The sequence below is a fragment of the Gymnogyps californianus genome, chromosome 18, assembly GCF_018139145.2.
Source record: "Gymnogyps californianus isolate 813 chromosome 18, ASM1813914v2, whole genome shotgun sequence".
In the NCBI taxonomy this organism is placed as follows: domain Eukaryota; kingdom Metazoa; phylum Chordata; class Aves; order Accipitriformes; family Cathartidae; genus Gymnogyps; species Gymnogyps californianus.
The window spans coordinates 11,131,566-11,153,525 of NC_059488.1; the positions used below are offsets into that span (position 1 = coordinate 11,131,566).

Below are 21,960 nucleotides of genomic sequence, written 5' to 3' on the forward strand. Positions count from 1 at the left end.
TTGTTATTTTTTCTCTTTCACTTACCTAGAAATTGTGAACATTCCTACATTAGAAAATTCTCAAGTAGGTTATTTAGGTGGGAAATTTAAGTATTTTCCTAAAGCCATGGCTAGCAGTGTCGTCTTTGATTTGGGAATCAGTTTTTCCTTTCTATAACAAAAGCCAGGATAATTTTTGAGGAAACACTGCAAGACTGTAGCATCAACAGTATTAGCTGATGAACCAATGGCAGTATTATTAAAGCTTCTGAAAAAAGGGTGACAAAGGCAGGCCCTTCAGAGAGCAAGAGAGACAGACAACACAGTAGCTGAGGATTACCTCCCAGCGAGATGGTCAATACATTGATTATAGTCACTGCAAGGACATGTACAACTGAACCGTACTTACCCACCCACGTACTCGCTGGAGGAAAAATATTTTCCTGAGAAAATGTGTGACAGGATTTGTTAATTATCTGCCACATCACTGTCTGGTTAGACAATGGCAATAAAATCAAGTTTTAAATATTTGGGGGTATCTGAAAACTACGCTTTGTGTTAAAAGAGTCCCCAATATCGGTACCCTTTTCAGCTGAATTACTAATGTGAACTGAAGAATATCCATACACAAGCCAGAGAGTACAGAAAAGAGTAAGAGCATTAGATATTCCAGTACAATGTGGAGGAGTTTAATAGGACTACCATCTCATTGCCTGTTCCTTGCCTGTAGCCAAACTACACACAGCACTAATATTTTACTCCTGTTAGACCTAATTGACCAACAATTACAAGTCAGACCTTAAAACATCATGATGTTGGCCTAGAACTCAAAACTATATATACATACTTTTTTTTGCTTTTGGTCTCTGGGTGATAAGCGTAAGCCCATGTTGCTTTCAATTTTTCTCTCATTTCAAGAGGGTAAAAAACTCTTTAATATGAGCTGTGATTCGCATTTAATTACTCAACTGCAGGATCAAGGAATACTGAAGACAGAATTTCTCAAGGTTTGTGATACACGCATGAGTTATCTACACTTACTGAGGTTAGCTCAGCTTCCATTTTATTGGGGGATTGTGAAGTGACAGATTTTTAAAAAAATATTTCTCTACTTAATTATTTGCAATTCAGATAGACTTTTTTTAACACAATCTAAAACCATAAGCTCAAGTGTAATGTCATACCTTCAGTCATCTCTTCCCAGCATTCTCCTCCTTTTTACTAACCTTTCTATTGGTATCAGCATTGATTCATCTTGCTGCTCTTCCAAAGTTACCTTTTGACTGACTGAACTCTCCTCTTCTCTTACTGAAGTTATCATGTGATAAATCAATGCCACACAGACTGACATCTTGAATTCCAGGTGGAATTCAGTCCAGCCACAATTTACTGATAAATCCATAGCTTTGAAGAGTCAAAATCTAAACTCCTTATGGATCTACCCTAACAAAAAAAATCATCATTCAAATTCATGACCTTGCTACAAGATTTGCCAGTGAAAGAAAGGATGGATAGCTGCTTTTTCACTGTCATCTGTTGCATCAACATCTTGAGAAGCTTTCCTCAGACAGTAGTTAAAATTCTGCATCTATCTACTGAAAAGTTTCTTGTTTCTCCTCCAGAACAGCTGGTACTTCTCTCTGCAAGTGGCAAGATACTGGACAAGACACATGATACACAAGGTGAGCCTGTACAAGAAGGAGCATTGATACACTCCAGCAAAAGTGTCAACTGGCTCATTTTTGGTCAAGGTTCTGTAATGCAGAATCCAGTTAGATGGAAAAGGAAGGAGGGAAGGAAAGGGAAGACGTTTTTTTTCTTTCTCTAGATCATAGGAAGATTTCGGACAGAATGCTCCAGTTTGCCCAAGGACAGAACAAGCACATGCTAGGGCACATTTTGTGCAAGTATCATTTTAGTTCTATGTAAGTGAAAATAAAAATTACCCTATCTGTTTATGTATAAGCCAAGAGTTTCAAGCTGAAATGCAAACTCAGGTGAGGAGAAGACAGTGGGACTTCCAGGCAATTAAGCAAGCTACCACATAAAAACTATCTGAAGAGCATACTTTCACAGACATGTGACATGTTCCTGATGCAAAATCCAGAAGCAGTTATTTGGTGTACATACTGGAGGTGGGATTTCCCTCATATTAGGGTTCTGCTTATATGCACGTCAGCACACAGAGTGCATGTAATGCTATGACCAGGGGGGTGGGGGGCAGGGCTGGTGAGGGAAAGGAGATATAACTCAGCCAAGTACCCTCCGATCTCAACAGTGCTTTCTGAACAAGCAGAAAGACAAATGCTGAAGTTTCATTTTCAAGGATGCTTAGATCTAGGAGCAGTGCATGCATAAAATACATCTCCTCCCAGAGCAGCGCAGGCAGTGGCGGAAGTCACACAATCCTCCTAAGAGCTGGACTAAGGCAGGCTCTTTGTATCCATGCACTGAGCTGAAGGAAACCACCTGGTCCCACAGTCCAGATCTGAGGGGGATAAGGTTAATACTAAACTGCACACAGTGGCTGAGTTAACTACAAAAACTGGAGTGAAGAAAGGGGTTTGGTAAAGCAGGAGAACACATAGTCAGTTGGCATTTGTACATGAAGGGCCTCTCTATCAGACATTTCCTGATGCTACAGAGACAGTTTTCTTTGGGTGATGGTTACAGGCAGATCTACTCAGTAACAATGAACTACCTCTTTGCAGAAGCTAATACTTTCATATCCTTATCCTGTCACTGGATTATTTTTTCCAGCTGAGATTTAAATATCACATATGATTAAGCTTTCATCTCTGATCAAAAAATTATTCTATGTGTTTCCACAATAAAGACACACACAAATGCTGCTTTGGGAAAAGATTAAAGGTGTAGAAACTTTTGCGTCTCTTGGACTTTTAAGCAAGGCAGCGTGTTAACTTAACTCTCAGAACTGTTTGTAACAACACAGTGAAATCCAACACTCAGATTCAAATTTATCTTATCCACTGAAGTGCTACCAGAAATAAAGTTCATTCTGAAGTCTTGTACGTATTGCACCACATACTACATTACGGAACCCTAAAGAGATCTGAATAGAATGGTAAGACAAAACTACATATTCACAGCAGTGTGTTCTCTCCATTAAATATGGATAGGGAAATAGTATGGCTTAAATCAGTGTTGTGGAGCATAGAATAGGCAAAGGGCAATGAGGAGTAACTGACGTGGAGGTCCACCAGGAGATAACAGTTACTTGCCCTTTACCAGAGCTTCATTTTTAATGTTGATGTTAGTATCCATCACCAGAATGGGATAAGCAAGTATATTTAAACTATATTAAGACCATATTTACTGGAAAAGCCACTGATTTGAAGTTAATTTGTTAATGCAGCAAAACACGTTGTTTCTAAAAGGTCAGTAGGGGAAGCTGTGTTGGAATATCAACTTAATTACCTGTGCTGTAAGGATGAATGGGTCCAAAACAGCACATGGCTACATTGCTAAAAGCTGCTAAATTGCTATTCTAGGTATGTTCCTAAACGTATATACTATAGTTTTTTCTATGAAGGGGAGAAATGTCTAAATTAGCACTTTCTTACCAATAGCTGTTTACCAGCATACCTTTTTACTCTAGATATTTTCTTAATGGTCTTGTTCTAAATACTTCTGAAGCAACAAGACAGAAAATTTGCAGAAAGCCGATTTTATGACTGCAGATCTGGCACTGTTTTACTAATTATCAGACAAGTGATTTTAAGCTATGAGATGCTGGAGGAAAAAAAATCTTACATTTACTTTTACACTGTAAAAATACTATTTAAAAATTATAGATCCCACATCTCATAAAGTAGCTATTATATATCCAAGGAACTTTCACAATACAGCTATTTAGGTTTTTTTAGACTAGAGAAAACATTACAAAAAGATCATTTTTGGTCTGCGAGGTAACAGCTCATGAGCAGAATATTATCTCAAACTAATTGTGGATGCCTGTTGAGATTTTTTTTAAAGTGGTATTCAAAACAGAGCATTATGAGTAAATTAGAGGTGCTATTTCATATGCAGCAACAAGTGCAACTAGAAAAAATGCATAAAGGAAACACAACTAGATGAAAACTGGTTTGTCAGTACATATAGAAAGAAGTGTTTCTCTTTCTCAATTAGTAGTGAGGGGTGTTTCTAATAATTTCCAAAGCAAAGCTTTTCTACATGAATATCTTATTTCCTTCAGAAATTCAAGACTAGTTTAAAAACTGCTAGTATGTTTTAAAAACAATCAGACATGGGAGAGAAATGCACTCCCTGAATGTACCCATGCTCAAACACATCATGCTGCAAAAGATCTGAAGTGCTGACTTTGGAAGAACATGCTGGACCTCAACTGAACACTCAATAAAAAAAATGGGAGAAAATAACAACACTGAAAAATGTATGGTACCTAAAAAGATTCAGTACAGAAAGCAGATGGAATCTATGAGGCAGCTGTTTTATTATCCATCCAGATCCCTGCACAGCGCGCACACTACTTTTTACATACTCCCATATGTACTGCTCACAAACTGGGATGACAAGAACAGTGTATGCTTTACAGCATATATTTTTAATTTACACTCTGAAATACTTCAACAGAAATCTGCTGGGTCCTGTGATAAAAATAATCTCCATGTTTTAAGGGATGCCTCATTCTTCAAGCCATATTTGTAGATTGGGAAGGTAGAACGAATCTGGCAAAAATGTAGCAATGCCTATAGCTGTGCCAAGAATTTATTAAAGGGGCAGAGACTGCCACAATTAAACACTCTGATTAGTTTAACGAGAAAAACAAGGACTATCTCCTTACCTTTCTAGCCAGGAATCTTCCATTACATAATGGAGAAGTAGACAGTAAGAGAAGGAAATGAAAGGTAGGTGCCTATAAGTTCCTGTTTTCCCTAATACTGAATAAGGATCTTTATTTCAGGTGTCTGAGTCATATCCGGTGTCGTGGGATACTGCCAAAGATGCATAGGACCATCCCAAAGCCACTGAGAGGAAACTCACTCTTTACTCTAGGGGAAGAAAGGGGTTTTCTGGATGTCTACCTTTGCTTCCTCTCTCTCCTGGCTGAGACAAACTCTGTCCTTCCTAATCAAGGGTAAAAAATATCTTTTTATGGTGCATCTAGACACAGGGCACTGATAACTCATCCTCATTTGGCAGTGTTGATAATGTCCATCTATTAATCTCATACTGTACAAACAATCCCAGAATAGCTAACTTTTAAAAATATTAAATATTATAATGTACAACATACCAGAGTTTGCTTTAAATCTAGGACTTACATGGTACTAACCAGATGCAGATCTCTCCTAAAACGAAGAATGAAAGCAGGAGCATGATATCAGGATCACGTATATCTTGTCAAGTTAAAAGGCTTCATCCACCAGGATGAAGCAAATAGGCCTCTTAGCTACGTCTTATAATGTGCTTGTTATGGAAGACTGCCAGGGACAGAAAATCCTAAAACCACAGGTTACACTACTGTGGATTATTATTGTTTATAACCGATGCTATTCTAAAACCACATGGCTTAAATAATAAACCCCTTGGCTGTAGAACTGAATAGTATTTTATTTCTTTTGTCTGCAATTACAGAAAAAAGGAAAAATTTTGAGAATTAGATGGACATATTTTTCAATGTGTGCAGTAAGTGTTGAGCAGACAGACATATTCAGGCCATGCCCCAAAGTAGCATGTGTTCTTATATGATGTTGATGGGAGGAATATTATGTAGTAGTGGTTAACTTGTAATGGTATCTGTGGTTTAAAGACCTGTCAAGACTTCCGATTGCTTCCTAGCTCCAGTGACAGGAAAGTTCATATACTACGCAAACAAGCAGTACAAAACCCACAAAAGATGATATCAACACAATTTGAGATCGTGACCACTTAGTTCTTCTATTTCACTTTTTATCTGCTGTGCAGTTGAAAATAAACCCTGACCTCCTCCCATCTATACGTGCATTCACTTCTTCTAAAACACTGTAAAAAACCCCCTAACTATTAAACTGATATTATTCAACACTTTGCAGTTTGAAGACTCCTGACATTTTCCAAAGGAGATGACTGTCAACAGCCTCTTATTTACCTGGCACAGATCCCAGGTGCCGGCAGACCACAGTTTGAAAACCACTGTAAGTTAAGCTATATGTGGTAGGTATCTCTTCCCAAAGGAAACAGATGCCTACAGAACACCAAATATTTAATTCAATCCAGAGTCGTTCTGGTTCAAAAAAGCCTCACGCATTTTGTTTCCTATTTTGTTTATACGTAGTGAGGCCTTAGATGACTCTAAGAATCATACTGCTGACAGCTAAATACATAAGCCAGGAGCAGGCTAGCATTCTTTTAATCCAGTTTCTAACTGCTCTGTTCTGTTTCTGTAGTGCTTTGACATGAGCAGTCCTTGCTGAGCCTTCCTTTTGCAATTTGCTTCAGCAATCAATGCCGTTTGGGTAAGGGAGTCATTTGCAACGATTCACTAGCTTAAATGCATACACCATTTTTTTGTTCTGAGAAGGTATCAGAGCAAAACCAAAGAAATTTCTACTTACAGAATGGACTTCTAAGTAAATTTCTTTGAGAGACTCACTTTTACGTAGACCACTGCAGCCCATTTTACCTGCTCTCCTTGTCCCTTAGGGCAACCACTGGTGACTTAGTACCATTTTTTGTTATTTCTTTGATATTTTGTCACCTTCTTTGCACCTAATCTTTTGCACCAGATTTTTTCTGGACCCTGCAGTAACAGCAGAACCCTGCGTTAACAATATCCATGCCTGAACCCTAGATGGATAACTCAGTGAACACACAGATATGTCCATGGTACTAAGGCACGTCTAACACCCAGAAAATAACATATCCTATGGACTCTACATATATATGCCTTAGCCTGAAAGCAGCATAACTTTCATTCGTACAGAGAGAGAATAAAATCACGACTGCCTGTTACGTTACTGCATGATGAAAGGACCATGAAAGAAAACTCCCTTAACTCATTGAACCATGCCCTTTCTGGACTACTAACAAAACAGCAAGGAGGTTTTTTTCAGAACTATTCACAGAGATAAAACAGGGAAGGGTTTGAGAGAGAATCTCATTGAGATGATGTTCAAATTTCCAAAGGACTTCTACCAAAATGAGGTGTATTTTGCAGCGGCTTGTTTTCATTCTATTTGTTTCTCAACGTATGTGGATGGAGAGACATGTTGCAAAAAATCCCAGACCCCAGGAATATATTTATCCCCATGTGTTAAAGTCTATCCATCTACTATCTCAGCAGAGTTTAAAATCACAGCTAATAGGTTAACAACTGTTTTTCTTCTGCTTCAGATGAAGAATATCAGAAAGCTGGGGGAATATTCGGCTTCCCAATTTGTACTGACTGCTCACTGCTACCTGCAATGTCTGTTTGACAGGACTGACATTTTGTACCGCTGTGAGACGGGAAAACGTGTGACATTTTTATTCATGGTGGCGTACGCCCTTGTAATGATCAGCCCTGGTCGATGTGCTTACTGCAGCAGCCCCGAGCCCTCGGAGAACAAACAAGAACCGAAGGTGCCAGCAGTTTGGCTGCCTTATTAAACACCACCAGGATTCTAACGAAGAGCAACTGCTGGAAAATCTCACTGTCAAATCCTCAAGGACATTGTCAACATGGAACTAACTACATATATTTTTCATTTAAAATACTGGAAAATCCAGCAATGCAATATTAAATATAAAGAAAAAAAGCTGCACTATTTTGTGTGTGTTTTCTTTTTTAACTGGTCATTTTGTCAGCTTTACATTGGGCTTTCTGTGGGCCTGATACTGGAATTCAAATCAAGGAGATCTTGCAACCCACATGATTTAAAATGTTGGAAAATGGACATACCCCTTATTATCTCTTAACAGCTATTCCTCTCTAGCAAGCAGAACACTTCTAAAAAAAAAAAAAAAAAAGAGAGATGGTCTCTCATTTAAGGAGTTCTATAAACTGCAATGACTATCTGCTTCGCTCAGCTTCATCATTCACCGAGGAAGTCTGCATAATTAGGGGGATACTCCTCCACACAAAAGTACATGGCTCCTCTATCTGTAGCATGGCACTCTGCAACCATTTTACTTGGTATTAATCAGTCCAGCTCTGAAGGGCAAATCCAAAAAATGCCTGGCCAAACAAGCAATCGCAGTGGGGTTAGCAGTTAGAAGAATCGTATGTTTCACATACTCTCTCCCTTTAATCTTCTAGTTTAATCCAGGGGCCCAGAGGTCAATTCAGACAGTTCTGGCCTAACTGCACGTATCAACTTCATAAGTAATACATAAGAAGTTTCTGGATGCTGATCTACGTTGATAGACTAAGCAAGTCATCCATAAGACCCTCTGAGCTTTTCTCAAGTTGTCAATCTAGGTGATTTGGTTAGCCTTGCATGTACGGATGTATTTATTTTATATGTATGTATTATTTATAAAGCACAATTCTTCTTCCACATGCCAGCAGTGATGGACCAAGATACTCTCTACAAGATGTTTATGGGTTCCTCAATATAACAGGACTAACAAGGAAATTCTGCAGACGTGTTACAGCTGCTATTGCTTGTCACGCAGCCCTAGGAGGTCGACTCAACCACAGTATTTTCTTCATACATCCAAGCGTTATGGCATCTGACTTGCATGTACGCAGGGCAGTAAATTTATTCTGAACATCCCTGTTTAAGAACCGCTTGAAATGCCAAGACAGTTGGAAAACACTAAAAGCCATAGTCCGGAATGTGCTTTTTCGTGGATGAACACATCTGCTGGATGCAGGACTGGAGCCACATAATCTTACTGCAAAGCATGAATTCCTACATTACATGAGCTACATACATACTACAGTGCTGTAGTAGCTGAGAAGACATAGCTGTCTGGTTGCTCATTAGAAAATACTGGCAAGTGAGTGCATGAGAGGCAGTAACCTTTGGGTATGCTCTGCAGGTGGTGTACATCTTCCTAAAGAGAGCGCCAGGTCTCACTTGTCAAATATTTACACGCATGACAAGAGTGCAAGCCTTTTAGTTAGATAACTCCTATCCCATGGATTGCCATTTCTGCAAATCTTGCACACCACAAAGCAGAATTTCAATCAAATGGATTATTTTCTAGTCCATTGACATTGTTTTTATTCCCCTGACTAAGAACACTGTCCCTAAGAACCTGATGGGACATTTGAGTAGTCTCAAGTAGACATTAGATGGACAAGTGCTTCTGGGCCAATAAATTTGCCTTTCTTGCAAGGTGACTTTTACTGAGCAACAGTGAATTCCTTTTTGTAAGGAACAGTCCAAGAAAGGAGTGAGAAGAAATGAGGGTAGAAAATATGCTTTCTGAAGACAAAATTATTTTAAAGAACTAGGCTCATACTTTTGCTAAATCCATAAAGAATCAAATGGAGAGAGGGAAGAAACTCCACGTGGCTCAGCAGAAAGGAACCGGGAGACCATATTGCTTATCAGTGGGCAAGAGTGGAATGGAAGCTCATTTTCTTAATAAAGGTATCTCTACTGTCAGAACAGTTCAGAGTGGCAAGAACAGGAGGCTGGCTTTGCAACCAGAGCATACAGTTGCATGAATATTAGAAAATGAACTTGTTTTCCCCTTTCCCCTTTGGTTTCTACCTCAGTGCCACATAATGCCCGCTGTGATCCAGGGGAATCTGCTATTGTTCCAAGGCACCTGGGTGTGAAGGGAGTCACAGGGTCTGGCAAAGAAGCCTTCCTCCCTTCCCTACTTCATCTCTTTTACCCTGGAGATAATCCCTCCCTCTGCTGCCTCTGGCCTCAGTGATCCAGTTTTACATTTCTGGAACGTAGCTGGCTGGTTTTCTCCCCATCTTCCCCCTGACCTCTTAATGCTGTTTAATCTTCTTGAAGAAGAAACCTGCCCTACAGAGCAGAGTTGTTTGTTCTGCATGTCTAAGTGCAGATCATGAATGGGAAAAATGAACATGTTCATTTACAGCAAATGATCAAAACAGCAAATAAGCTGGCAATTTCCATTTTATGGCCTGCGAAAGTTTAACAGCAGTAAGAATCAGCTGGGAAGAGAACACGGACAAGTCTTTTCACAGTCAGATAAGCTGCTTTAGTAGATGAGTATATTTTCCATTTCTTTCATAGTTATTTACATTAGCCCCCAGAATACTAATTCTCTCTAGTTTGCATCAAGAATGGAATATGATTGAATCTCTTAAAGACATATTTGGAAGAGTCTTTTGTATTTTCTTAAGCTTTACCTTTTGGTACATAAATGGAATGAAATATTCTATTTGCTGGTAAATAAAAACAAGCCACAGAAACATAAACACACCTAAGCTGACAAAAGACATTCTAATTATAATAGAAACAATTAGAGAGCTGAACAGAACTGCCAGTATAACTTGCTTCTAATGAAATGATACCCTTTCCCAACAAATGCTGTTTCTGGCAGCTTATCATTTGTTGTTTTAATTGTACTAGATCAGTTGTGCTACTGACTGTGTAAAAGCTCCAGAGAAAGAATGCTCCTAAGTATAGATTTGTTTTTAAAGACTCTAGGCTCACCCTCTCTTGTGCTTATACCACCTCTCAAAGACAGATGGGAAGACTGGGCATAGGTAATGATCCTGTATGAACAAGGAGGCCTTGTAGAAGCAGTCAGTGCAACGTTTCAGAGGAGTAGCATGAAGGCTTGATTAGGGGTGGAGGGGTGGGAAGCAGTGTGGATAGAAGCAGAAGCTTCATTAGGAGAAAGACGTGTTAAAAACAAGTATATTTTTGCAAAATAAAGTGCCCCCTTTACTCCCCAAGAAGAGGGCTACAACTCTGCCAAACGTTAAGTGCTCTGTTTGACCACGTGATACCCACAATCTCAGACTGTACAATGGTACAGGTTCTAATAGGGCTCTGTGAACACACACCAGGACACACAATTGCAGTAGTTACAGGTACCTGTCAATGTGTCCGCTCATCTAAGCAAAGTCTCAAAAACCTAAAAATCATATAGCATTTCTTCTGCTGGCTGTGGTACACAGACACTGTAGGTGTTTATCATAGCCACAGCTGGTGTACTAGTGGCCTAATAGTTAAGCACTGTCTTCTGGAGGGAAAAGGCTTCTAAATTATCAGATTCAGATATTAATCTACCTATCTCCCTTAGCAAAATCGTCAATTTATACATTATAAAGTGGTTTGGTTTTGTTTCTTTTGCTTTAGATAATGCAAAAATAAATACATGTCGGAGAACTGAGAAAGCCCGCTGTTCATTAAAAACTCAGCAAGATATTTTGGAGAGCTGCTTGTGTTACTTGAAACAGCTATACAATCACCATCATTAAGGAGATGCCTGCATTTCGCAGACTCTTTGCTTTTTGGCTATAACATATATAACATGTATAAATATAACTTACCCAAATACTTGAATGAGATATTTGAGACTTCTGTCTCAAAAAAACTTCAAAAATCCAAACCCCCAAAATACCTTATCAGGATAGTTCAGTCTTGCAAAAAGAAAATGAAAATGTTTTGGGTTTTGGTTTTTGGGGTGTGGTGTTTGGTTTGGTTTTGTTTTGTTTTAAAGGCATAAAGGCAACTTATAAATTGTCATGTTTGTTTAGGGTGTAGAGATATTAAGAACTCCTCAAACAACATACTTCTGAAATCAGACAAAATTGAACTGCAACACAGATCAATCAGTTAATGAAAATCACAAAGTGGAAGGGATCTAAGGCTGCTTAACATTATGCTCTGTGCAGCATCCTTATCACAGTAGCTCGTGATGTGCAGCATCCTTATCACAGTTTAGTGATGGAAGTCGAAATTTCTAGCTGAAACACACAACTCAAGCACCACTAATGCAAACTCAGAATCTGAAAAATACTATGAAAAGGTCTGTATTCAGACAGTCAGTCTCCCTTATTTTGAACATAAAATTATAAGACTTATGAACAATCAAAAGAACTAAAATTTCTGCAGCCATTAGGTGAAAATGAACGTTATTTTAAAAAAGCAAACAACAAAACCAAAGCAACAACCAAACAACATTCTCCACCCTACCAAAAAACCAACGCAAAACAAACACATCCAGTATCACAACAGACCTCACTGTTTCAAGCTGTGGGTCCTGCCAAAGTAGCCCCTAATAGCTGCTTGCTTGGACAAAGAATGTGTTCAAAACAGTCACAGTGACACAGTGTAGTGTTTATTCTCCAAATAGCTAAAAGATGACAAAGATAAACATGGGCATTCTACCTAAAAAGTGGAAGTGTATGCGTGGAAGCAAAAGCTACAAACACCCGAGTCGCACATCACCTGTATTAGCTGTCCCACTCTGCCCTGTTCAATGGTTAGTGGGCTCACAGTGCTTGCCCTGCCTGGCACCACTGGGAAGGATCCCAAGGACAGCTATGGCAGTGGCAGTGGATGCTGGTAGCTGAATGTGCAGCATGTGTTCCAATGTTTTAAGTAAGTTTTGGTCAGGTTTTAAGACAAAAAGCCGGACGAAAGCAAGCGATAATAAGACATTCACAAAGGATGTTCTCTGCAGCACTGTATCTTCTACTATAATTAACCTTATTTTTCCCCAAAACAGAGAGTAATATTCAGTACTATATACTATTCATTTGAATCTTTTTCTTGGCTTGAAAATTGTTCCCTCTTCTCTCCATTCATTAAACCTTAGTTGCCTGTATTGCTCTTGCTACTTGTTGAGTACAGTTGTATTGCCTCACAGTCCATGATGCTAGTTCCTTATATTTGGTTGATCTGAGGGTCAATATTAAAGGTACACCCTGAGTAAACCAAAAAGCATGCAAAGTCAAACCGGAGAAAAAGCTGTGGTCACGCCCTTCCACTTTGGTCTCCTCGTGTAGTCTTATTAAGAACACTTTGTTTAAATGTTTATTGCATTGCCCTAGGCTATCTGGCTAAAATCCTTCTTTTCACGATCAAGGAGAGCTTTCCCACAATGTCTTAGTATTACAGAAACCACTGTTAAAACAATTCCATAATAAACAACCCTCTCAAACAATGCCTGATAACCACTCGCCAAGATGAGCTACAACACTACGGAATGTCACACAGTTAGATAATTGCTGCTAAATTTTTGAGAACAATCAGCTGAGGTGCTATACATTTGAAGACATTTCAAGATATTTTACTGATATTTTTTGTAGCCTAACAACTGCAGATACACAACTGCATTTGGAAAAGCTAGAAACTACCTCACTATAGGGTGAGAGATAATGAGTTAAAATTAAAGGTTGCTGCTGGCTTGCTAGCCCATCCCCCTTTAGCTAATCTGTCATGTAATGAAGAGAAGCACCTAGCATAGGACAGCTAGCTGCCGGCTCACTTACAGCGAGCTGATTAAGAATGTTCAACCAACAGCAGACTGCAGACCTTTCCAACGAAAATAAATAGACTGTATGCAAATGTGTTTGTCACTTTGACAGCATGTCTCAATTAAAGCATCTCGCTGCTGTTGGTAGGCTCTCTCACTGCAGTGGTATGGACGAGGCTTACTGCATTACTGATACACAGGGCTTGACCCTAATCCGCATGCATGCATTTTAAAAAAGTCTGCCTTTGCCATATACACTAGCATAATACTAGCAGACATAGAAAGCAAGTGACAATGAGAAAAAAGCCTCTTTCATCCTCTTCAGTTTATAAGAACTGTGAATGCACAAACAGCCCTTATTTCAGAGTTCTTGTGGCTTTTTAATTGTTCCCACCTACTGTATTCTAGACAGAGTTAAAAGTGACACTAAAATCTCTCCCTTTAATCACTAGTTAGAAGCCATCTCCCATTTAAACAGTAAATGTTGCTGCTTTTTTCCTCCCCAAAGCCTTAATTTATATTTCATAAACCTGAACATCTTTTCCTTTTGAATGAAAGTATGATTTAATTTTCATTTTGGTATTGGGATATCAGGAAAAAGAGACCCGTGAAAGGACAAAGGCTATACGTGATATAGCCCTACAACTGCTAAGTTAGATCATTTTTTGGAAACTGACATTTGTAATGTAATGACAGTAATAAGCATTTAGCAAGCGAGCCTTTCACCACAGCCAGTGGTTCAGTAAAGCTGATGTGTGTTTCTTTTGCCACAGAGAAAGTGATCATTAAAAAATTTGAAAGTGACCGTTAAAAAACCTCATGAATTTAAATTTGCACTTTCCACTTGATTATATATTTCGTTAATCTACCAAACTGTTTGAACCATCCATCCTTTATAAAAATCTAAAGGAAAAAACTGAAAGTAGATTATAATATTATCTGGATTTCTGACTGCTTTAAATGAAATGTAACATTTTCCTGCCAGAGCTAGATGGCTACATTTCTCCAGTAGCCCCAATTCCTCTCAACTGTATTGGCACAGAAAGTAAGTGAAAAATAAATCACTACTGCAAATATTTAATTGGAAGAGAATCTGTTTTAAAAAAAAGTCTCCAAGAACTTACATTTAGCACAGTGGTGAAAGTTCTGAAAGAAATCTAATTCTAAAATGATACAGACGACATTGCTCTGAGCAATGATTATATCTCATGTACCCCATCTAATACCTAAACAGTCAATGCAGCTACACTGACTAGTTTCTATTAATAGATACTTATCTAAAAATCTAGTTTGCTTCACATTTTGTAATTCCCAATATTTTACAATTGTTTTAAAATTACACTGTGTTTCCTTGGAAGAAATCAGATATTCACTCCTGTTTTCTGATCATAATACTGTAAAAAATAGATATAGAGAAAGAAAAGAGAACTGTGAACACAAATAATGTTATTTTTTGAGTCAGGCTACACTTAATAGGGGAACACTGGCAAACTGATAATAAACACTGTATGTTTTTCCATGAAAATCACAGCAACTACATTTTCTAAATAACTAGCTCTTAAAAAACCCACACAACCAAACTCACTCTTTTGCAGACATATCAAAAGCAACATTATAAGAGTAACTAATGTGTATAGCTCAGCTGTCAATACTGAAATACAGAGTACACTAATAAGCTATTAATTGATTTTTCCATCTTAGTTCATCGCATTTAATTTTCAGAGAATGTTAAAATGCTTTAATAGTTGGATGTTCCATATTGACACTAATGATCTGGCTAGATAACAGAGGACATTTTAAATTATACATCCTCAGTCCTGAGGGCTGTAGCACTTTGCATGCTAAAAGAACAGCAAAATAGTTTATAAAATTGCTATAATAATTATGCTTCCCTCCATTCACTTAGAATTTACTTTCCTCAAAATTGTCATATGAACAAAAGGAATCAGTAAACCCCAGAAAAACCAGGTTTTAGATTCCCATTTAAACAGATACAACAGAAATAAATCTATAATAACATAATTCAGTTACAAAAAATAATGAAACAATTGGCATATTCATTATTGTGACTGTTCTCTGAACTATTTTTGCTGAGTCACACAATTTAAAGAAACCTAACACTAAGACATACCTGACCAAAATGTACTGTGATTGGTCTTCTATCTTCTCTTAATTTAGGGTCCTTCTTTTCAACCAATGGAGAAGGTGCTGTCCTTGGTAGAGATTCCTCGGTGTTGCAGAACACCCATTCTCAGCAATGTCCTGTATGGTAGGAAAAGGTGAATAGCATGGCCAGGAACATTCTTGATTAAGGGTAAGGGGCACAAAGGAGACACTAGAGGATAATGCTGACTAACAATTTTGATGTTAGGGGGAAAAAAACCAAAGTACAGAAAAGAAAACATCATTAGAATAAAACATTTTGTTGCACTTTGTCCATCAGAGCTTGTACACAACCACTCTCTCCTCCTAATACCAATGTTGCATGCAAACAGATACATTCAATAAAATGTCTGACTTAAACATGCAAAAGCCAGGAAATATATAGGGAGAAAAAAAACATAGCTCAAAATTTCTATTCTAGGAACAAATTCAACAGAAACCTAGGAACAGGGCTATTCTGCTTTTTGTAAAGCTAAATGAAAACAGTAATTCTGTTTATGTACTTCACAGAATTATCTGTAGCAGAAAAATTACTTGTGGAAGTGGCAAGGAGCGATGAAACTCACAGCTCAGTTAGCTTTGCATTTTATCTTTGAGTCTGTGTATACTGAATATACCTTCAGGAGATTCTATAAAACCAACTGCTGCCTAGCAGGATGCTTTTTTGTTTTGCTTTGCTTTTGCTTTTGACATTAGTCCTCATCTTCAGAAGTAAAGTGACCCACCAACCTGGGTTAGAAGACTTGGCAAGTGTATGTATGGTATATGTAACATAGGTTTTGAAAAAGACAAAGGCATGCAGACATAAGGAATCAGACAAGGAGAAAAGAGTTTGAAAGTCAGTTGAGAAATAGTCTGTAACGCAGTGGGCCCCAAACCTTACATCTCTTTGCAACAATGTCAAGGAAATAATGCTTGGTAAATATAGAGAGAAACCTGCACACACTGTAGCTCTGCAAGACTGACCTAAGGTTGGCTGCTGACATAGACATTGCTTTGATTCACTGACCTTTGACATGCCCCCTCAAGTTTCCGTCTTGCTAAGGTACAATAATGAGACATGTAAGCTGATGGCCAATTAGAAATGGTTCTTTTGGACACAGACTGACCTAATGTGCTTAGGTCAAATGAAACAAAAAGCTGGATGGACTTTCTAAGGGGCTTTGTCTGCTCCACAGAGAAGCTGAGAGACCTTTTTAGATCCAGCTGGTAGAGCAGTGGTTCACCAATATGGGCATAAGGATCGTGGGCAAATTAACAACTTGTTAAGGTCAAAGCAGAGAGAAAAACTTTTTCCTCCCCCCACCCTCCAGCTGCACAATGCTACCTTGTCTTTAAAAAAATACAACAAAGTACACTCAATTAGTAACAAAGAGCCCCCAAACAACTCAATGACAAGAAATGTAAGCTTCTGTCAAACTCATACTTCAGCTCCAAAACAGCAACAAGCTACCGAGGGATCTGGTCAGTTTTGGAATCACATAACCTATGGCAGCAACATATACTGTTCTGAAATGTAATGCCATTAAATACAAACTTTATTTACATATTTCTATACAAGTGTAGCCGTATGAAATGTGCATCAAGCTTCAGACCTGTTATGTGTATGCCATAAAGGTGTCCAGCACATTCAAAGCCACCTGACCTGCACTGAACAGTGGACGTTCCCAGCACTTCAGAGCTTTCAGAGTTCCACCTGGAGCTGTGGCTCCAACCAAGGCAATAGACAGCTGGGAATCAGAGAGCAAAGCATCTTCCAATCCAGGCAAAATTTCCAGAAAAATGTAAAACGGACACAAAAGTTTGGACATCAGGGGAATGGGAAGAGATAAAAGATACAGACAGATCAAGCCATTAAGCAAAACCCCCTAAGATGTATAACGATCACTGCAAGTCCTTGCAGCTTTTATTGCTATAGATTTGCTGTACTTCTCTGATGATATAATTGCATACAAAAATAACATGTTCCTAAAGCTTATTTCCACTGTGTTTAGTGTACAGACTTCCAAAGAAACTGCAGCAGATTTCAGTCAAAGTTCGTTTTTTTTAAATTTACTTAATATGAGAATTAAATGATTTGATACCTCTCTATTTTTTCAAAATCCCAAAAAGGAAGACAAATCAACAACACAGCTTCAGTCACTAAAGCAAAATTTGCTTCACAAAAGTTCGTTTTCTACCTTCAATGAAAACACATTTGAGCTAAATAAACAGAGAAACCTGATTTTAAACACCCCAAATAAGGGCTCCAAGGAACTTTAAAATGACTAAATGTCAAAGTGTTTGGCAATTCTATAATTGGAAAGTAGACAACAGTCCTTCAAAGCAGTCTGTGACATATCTTCAGTCCACTAACAGGCTTTGAATACAGTTATTCAGAAGTCAATGGGGAGCGCAAGACAGACAGATAAAACCACAAATAGGAAAACAGGACTCTCCAATTCTGAACTTCAGCTTCAGAAAGGTATCAGGGCTCACAAAATGTCTACTGATAAAAGCAGTTCTTCAGCTTGAGAACTACAAATGACCAAAGAACGGCAGTGGATCATACTGCAGGCAGGCCTTAAAAAAAACAGTGCCCATTCCTGGTACTAAAAGAAAAGCCAGATAGACCTGTGCATTCCAGCTGAGGCAGAGGATTTACCAGCCAGAATGCTGTCTCGTACTTCCACACTGCTTCTGAGACCAGTGCTAGTACTTCCACCTGAAGCTGTGCTGTGTAAGTGTACCAGCTTGGTTGGTGCTCATGAGCAGTTCTCTGTATTGCAGTGCATCATACCGTGTAGATGTGTCTTCAGTCTGACTTTTCAGTTCTGACATGTCCCCAAAAAAGGAATTTGGTATAAGCCAGCAAGACATTCCTGAAGTAGCTTAAGTCATATATATTATTCAGGGTAACAACAAAAAACATGAGACCTATCCCTCCCAAAAATCGGAAGAAAATGGAAGGTGATAAGTTACTCATTACTGGAATAAATTCTCCAGAAATGCAAAAACCTAGCAATGTTTCAGTGACTTTTTAATGAAAAGAAAGTTTAATTTAAGGATATTATTAAAAACAAAAACATCTTTCGCCTGAGGAAAAAAGATACTTTATAGATTACTGGAAAAAAGAGAATGACAATGATCTATCACACTCTGTAATTATCTCCATACATAAACAGTGCTTCCCCTAACAACTGTCTTGTTCAGGTGAAATCTTTACTACCTATTTATTTTAAAGGAGGAACTTCAGAGAATGAGTAAGATATATATTTACAGATATATAAAGTTTATCCTGGAAACTGAATAAGGTTTTCCTCTGTTTAAATATGCATTAGTAATTTTTCTAGGGACCTTTTGTAATGGACTACAAATACTGTCTATTAGAAGAGCAAAAAACACATGCCAGAATGTCTAGAAGGATTCTTCAGGTTATTTTATAAACCTCTAAATGAGTTGTTTCTAGCTGTACTGATAATAAAGCACTGACAACAGCCCATTGATAACAGACATTAACTAGAGCCACACAGAGCTCTAGTAAGTAAAATAATGTTGAATACATTAACGCCAAGTGCCCAACCATTTATATAAATTGTCTTATCCAGAAGCTTTCAGTAAGTTACATTCTCCTTACTGAAAGTTGAGGACGGTACCATTCATATTCCTCCTTCTTCCTAATTCTATGTAGTTAAGCTTCAAACGAGCCAATAACAGAGTGACTTGACCACCATGGTCCATTTTTGAAATGGAAAAAGCAGCCTTTACCAAAAAAAAAAAAAAAAAAAGGGAAAAAAGAAGGGAAAAAAAAAAGAAAAGAAAGAAAAAAAGAAAAAAGTACTGTATCAGATATAAAATAAAGCTACCATGCTGTATCTATTAACAATTATTTGCTATCACTCATAAGAATCCTCTGAAAACTATTTCTGTTGCTTTGAAATACTGTACCACAAATGAACAAGGGATGGAAATAGAGCCCCATTCAATCCCTACTATCATATTAAAGAAGGACCTTACACACACCACAGTGACCTCTCAACAGGTCAATCCTGCATTTCTCATTTGCAATTCAAACCCAAGACTGGAGCAGACCAAGGGCAAAATGGGCTCTTGATTATATTTAAGAGGTCACCATTGCTATGCAGAGTTGTAGGAAGCAGACCTCTAGCTTTATTGCATTTTTAAATTCTTTCTTGTACAGAAGCTGCTCATATTTGGCAGCAAAAACTAGAAAAGGGATGTTTATATTTGACTTTTCCTTACCAGTGGCCTTATGCAGTGGCCTGCATACTTTTTGTATTAATAATGGAAAATAATACGTTAAAATGCAGTGGATAGTAACTTCAGTTTAAAAATAACCTTAGGTTATCCTTAGAAGATGAAAGACTAGCACCCCAAATTTGGCAAAAATTAAGTATTTCATGAAGCCAGAATTTCAAACAGTTAACACTTGCACACACTAGTAAGTAAACACATGAAAAATACAATGTTCTCACATGAAAATTGGTGAGGATGCACTAATAGACTTGTCAACAGAGCAGCACAGACATTTAGATTAAAAATAATATGAGGACGGCCAAAACAATTTTTGCTATTTTTATCACTTTAAACAGAGCAATACCTCATTTTAGAGTTATCTTCCTATCTTGCATTCAAAATGGAGAAGAGGATGGGATAGAAAAGAACAGACTTAATGAAGAAAGGAGAGGTAGAGCACTATGCGTCAACTACTCATAGAAATCTTTTAAGCTCTTGTGAAAGCATATGTTGAACAATCATGTTTAACCATCTTACTTACAGAAATGCCACATAATAAGGAAGGTGAAACAAAATTGGGCTATTTATTTGTAAATGTTATGTGTGTTTTTTAGAAAGAATGCTTGCTGCTTGAAGGACTAGGAAGACAACAATAATAATAAAACAAAGCAATGAATGAATGAGATGTTTCTCAGCCTTTTATACAAATGTCACAGAATAGCATACAATTATATTAGCATTTAAAATACAGGAAAACAATCTGGTCATTTTACACAGCTCCAACTGCTTTAGAAACGCACAGGAGAAGGCCAAACATTTTAGCATTCATGAAGGTTACGTCCAGAAGTGAAACACATGGAATTACATAAAAAATTCCATGTACAAGAAAACTGCTTCATGTTTCTAATATTTTCATATTATACCTAAGTGGTTACAAATAAAGTAGTAAGTGTAATAAAATAAAATAGCATTAAAAGCATCTGAAGCAACTTTATCTTCTTCAAAAATCTCTAGCAATCTGCTAGAGTACTGAGAGAGTGAACAGCGTTTGGATTGTACACACAGTTAATTTCATCAGTTCATAACCTGGCTGCACAATAATCCCTTTGTATTAACATTTTGCTGACAAGTTCAGATAGATTTCTGTTTGTGCCATAGGAATATATTTGCAGCGCTATCATAAGATGATGGTCTAGAAATTTAGAGAAGAAATTTACTGAGATAGCACAGATCAAAAAAACCCCCAAAACTATTACGCAACAAATTGAATAAAAATTTCTGAATAAGAACTTCAGTTCTATTAGCAAGTTAGCTATCTTGTTTTCCCAAAAGACTCTAATAGCTCTGCTTCATAGAATAAACAGAATATCTGAAATAAACCTAAGGCAGAGTTAACCATTCATTCATAAGGTATGTATCAATATGACCATACTTCTAGCTTAAAAGGAGCAATTAGTATTGGATAACACATTCTTCAAACACAATTCAGCATTCTTGGAATTGTACTGTTTACAAACAAAGACAGATTTGGAAAACAACAAACGGTTTGAGTATTTTTTCTGCAATAATTCAAATCTGAAATGAACACCAACTGTAATTTAATTCCTTTATGCCTAAACTTTGCCGTAGACACTCATGAAACATAGAAATTCTTTTCCCAATGGATTTGGGACTATACTATTTTCCCGGAGAGATTACTGCAGAAATAACAACAATTTGCCATTTGCAAAAAGTTCACTGCCATTACCGTAGGAAAGATCTCCCAGTTCACATAAAGTCCCCTTCCACAATGCCCCAGCACAAAGGACAGGAGAGGGACCACTCCAAATAGAACACTCAATTTTCTGGCTTTTGTGGGTTTAAGTCAGAGCCTTAATGTATTTGAAGACAGTTTTTTTTGTCTGTGAATATTTATAACAGTGTGAAAAATCCGGGACAGCTGGTAATGCATTTTGAAGTGTGCTAACAACACTGTATCAAACAGCTTCCTATTGATCATATAATGCTTTTTGTGGCTAAGTATTTCATACATGGTGCTTATACATTTTGAATAAGAACTTCAAGTACCTTTTGCTTCAAGCGGTTTTTCACTTCTTTTATTCCCATTTTTGCATGATCTTTTGCCTGCATGAAAAATTAATTTAAGTTAAAATCCCCTTCTATTCCCACCAGTGACAACGCTTGATTTCAGTGCATCAAGATTCGCCTTCTCTA

The 21,960-nt window shown here is 37.7% G+C and overlaps 1 protein-coding gene across 1 annotated transcript in view; it reads right to left on the reverse strand.

Moving 5' to 3' along the window:
• Window positions 1-21,960, reverse strand: part of DENND1A (DENN domain containing 1A) — a 216,570-nt gene that overhangs the window by 21,988 nt on the left and 172,622 nt on the right. The window contains 3 exon segments of the mRNA XM_050907872.1: window positions 15,479-15,576; window positions 15,579-15,609; window positions 21,814-21,870. Coding sequence (XP_050763829.1) covers window positions 15,479-15,576; window positions 15,579-15,609; window positions 21,814-21,870 — 186 coding nt within the window.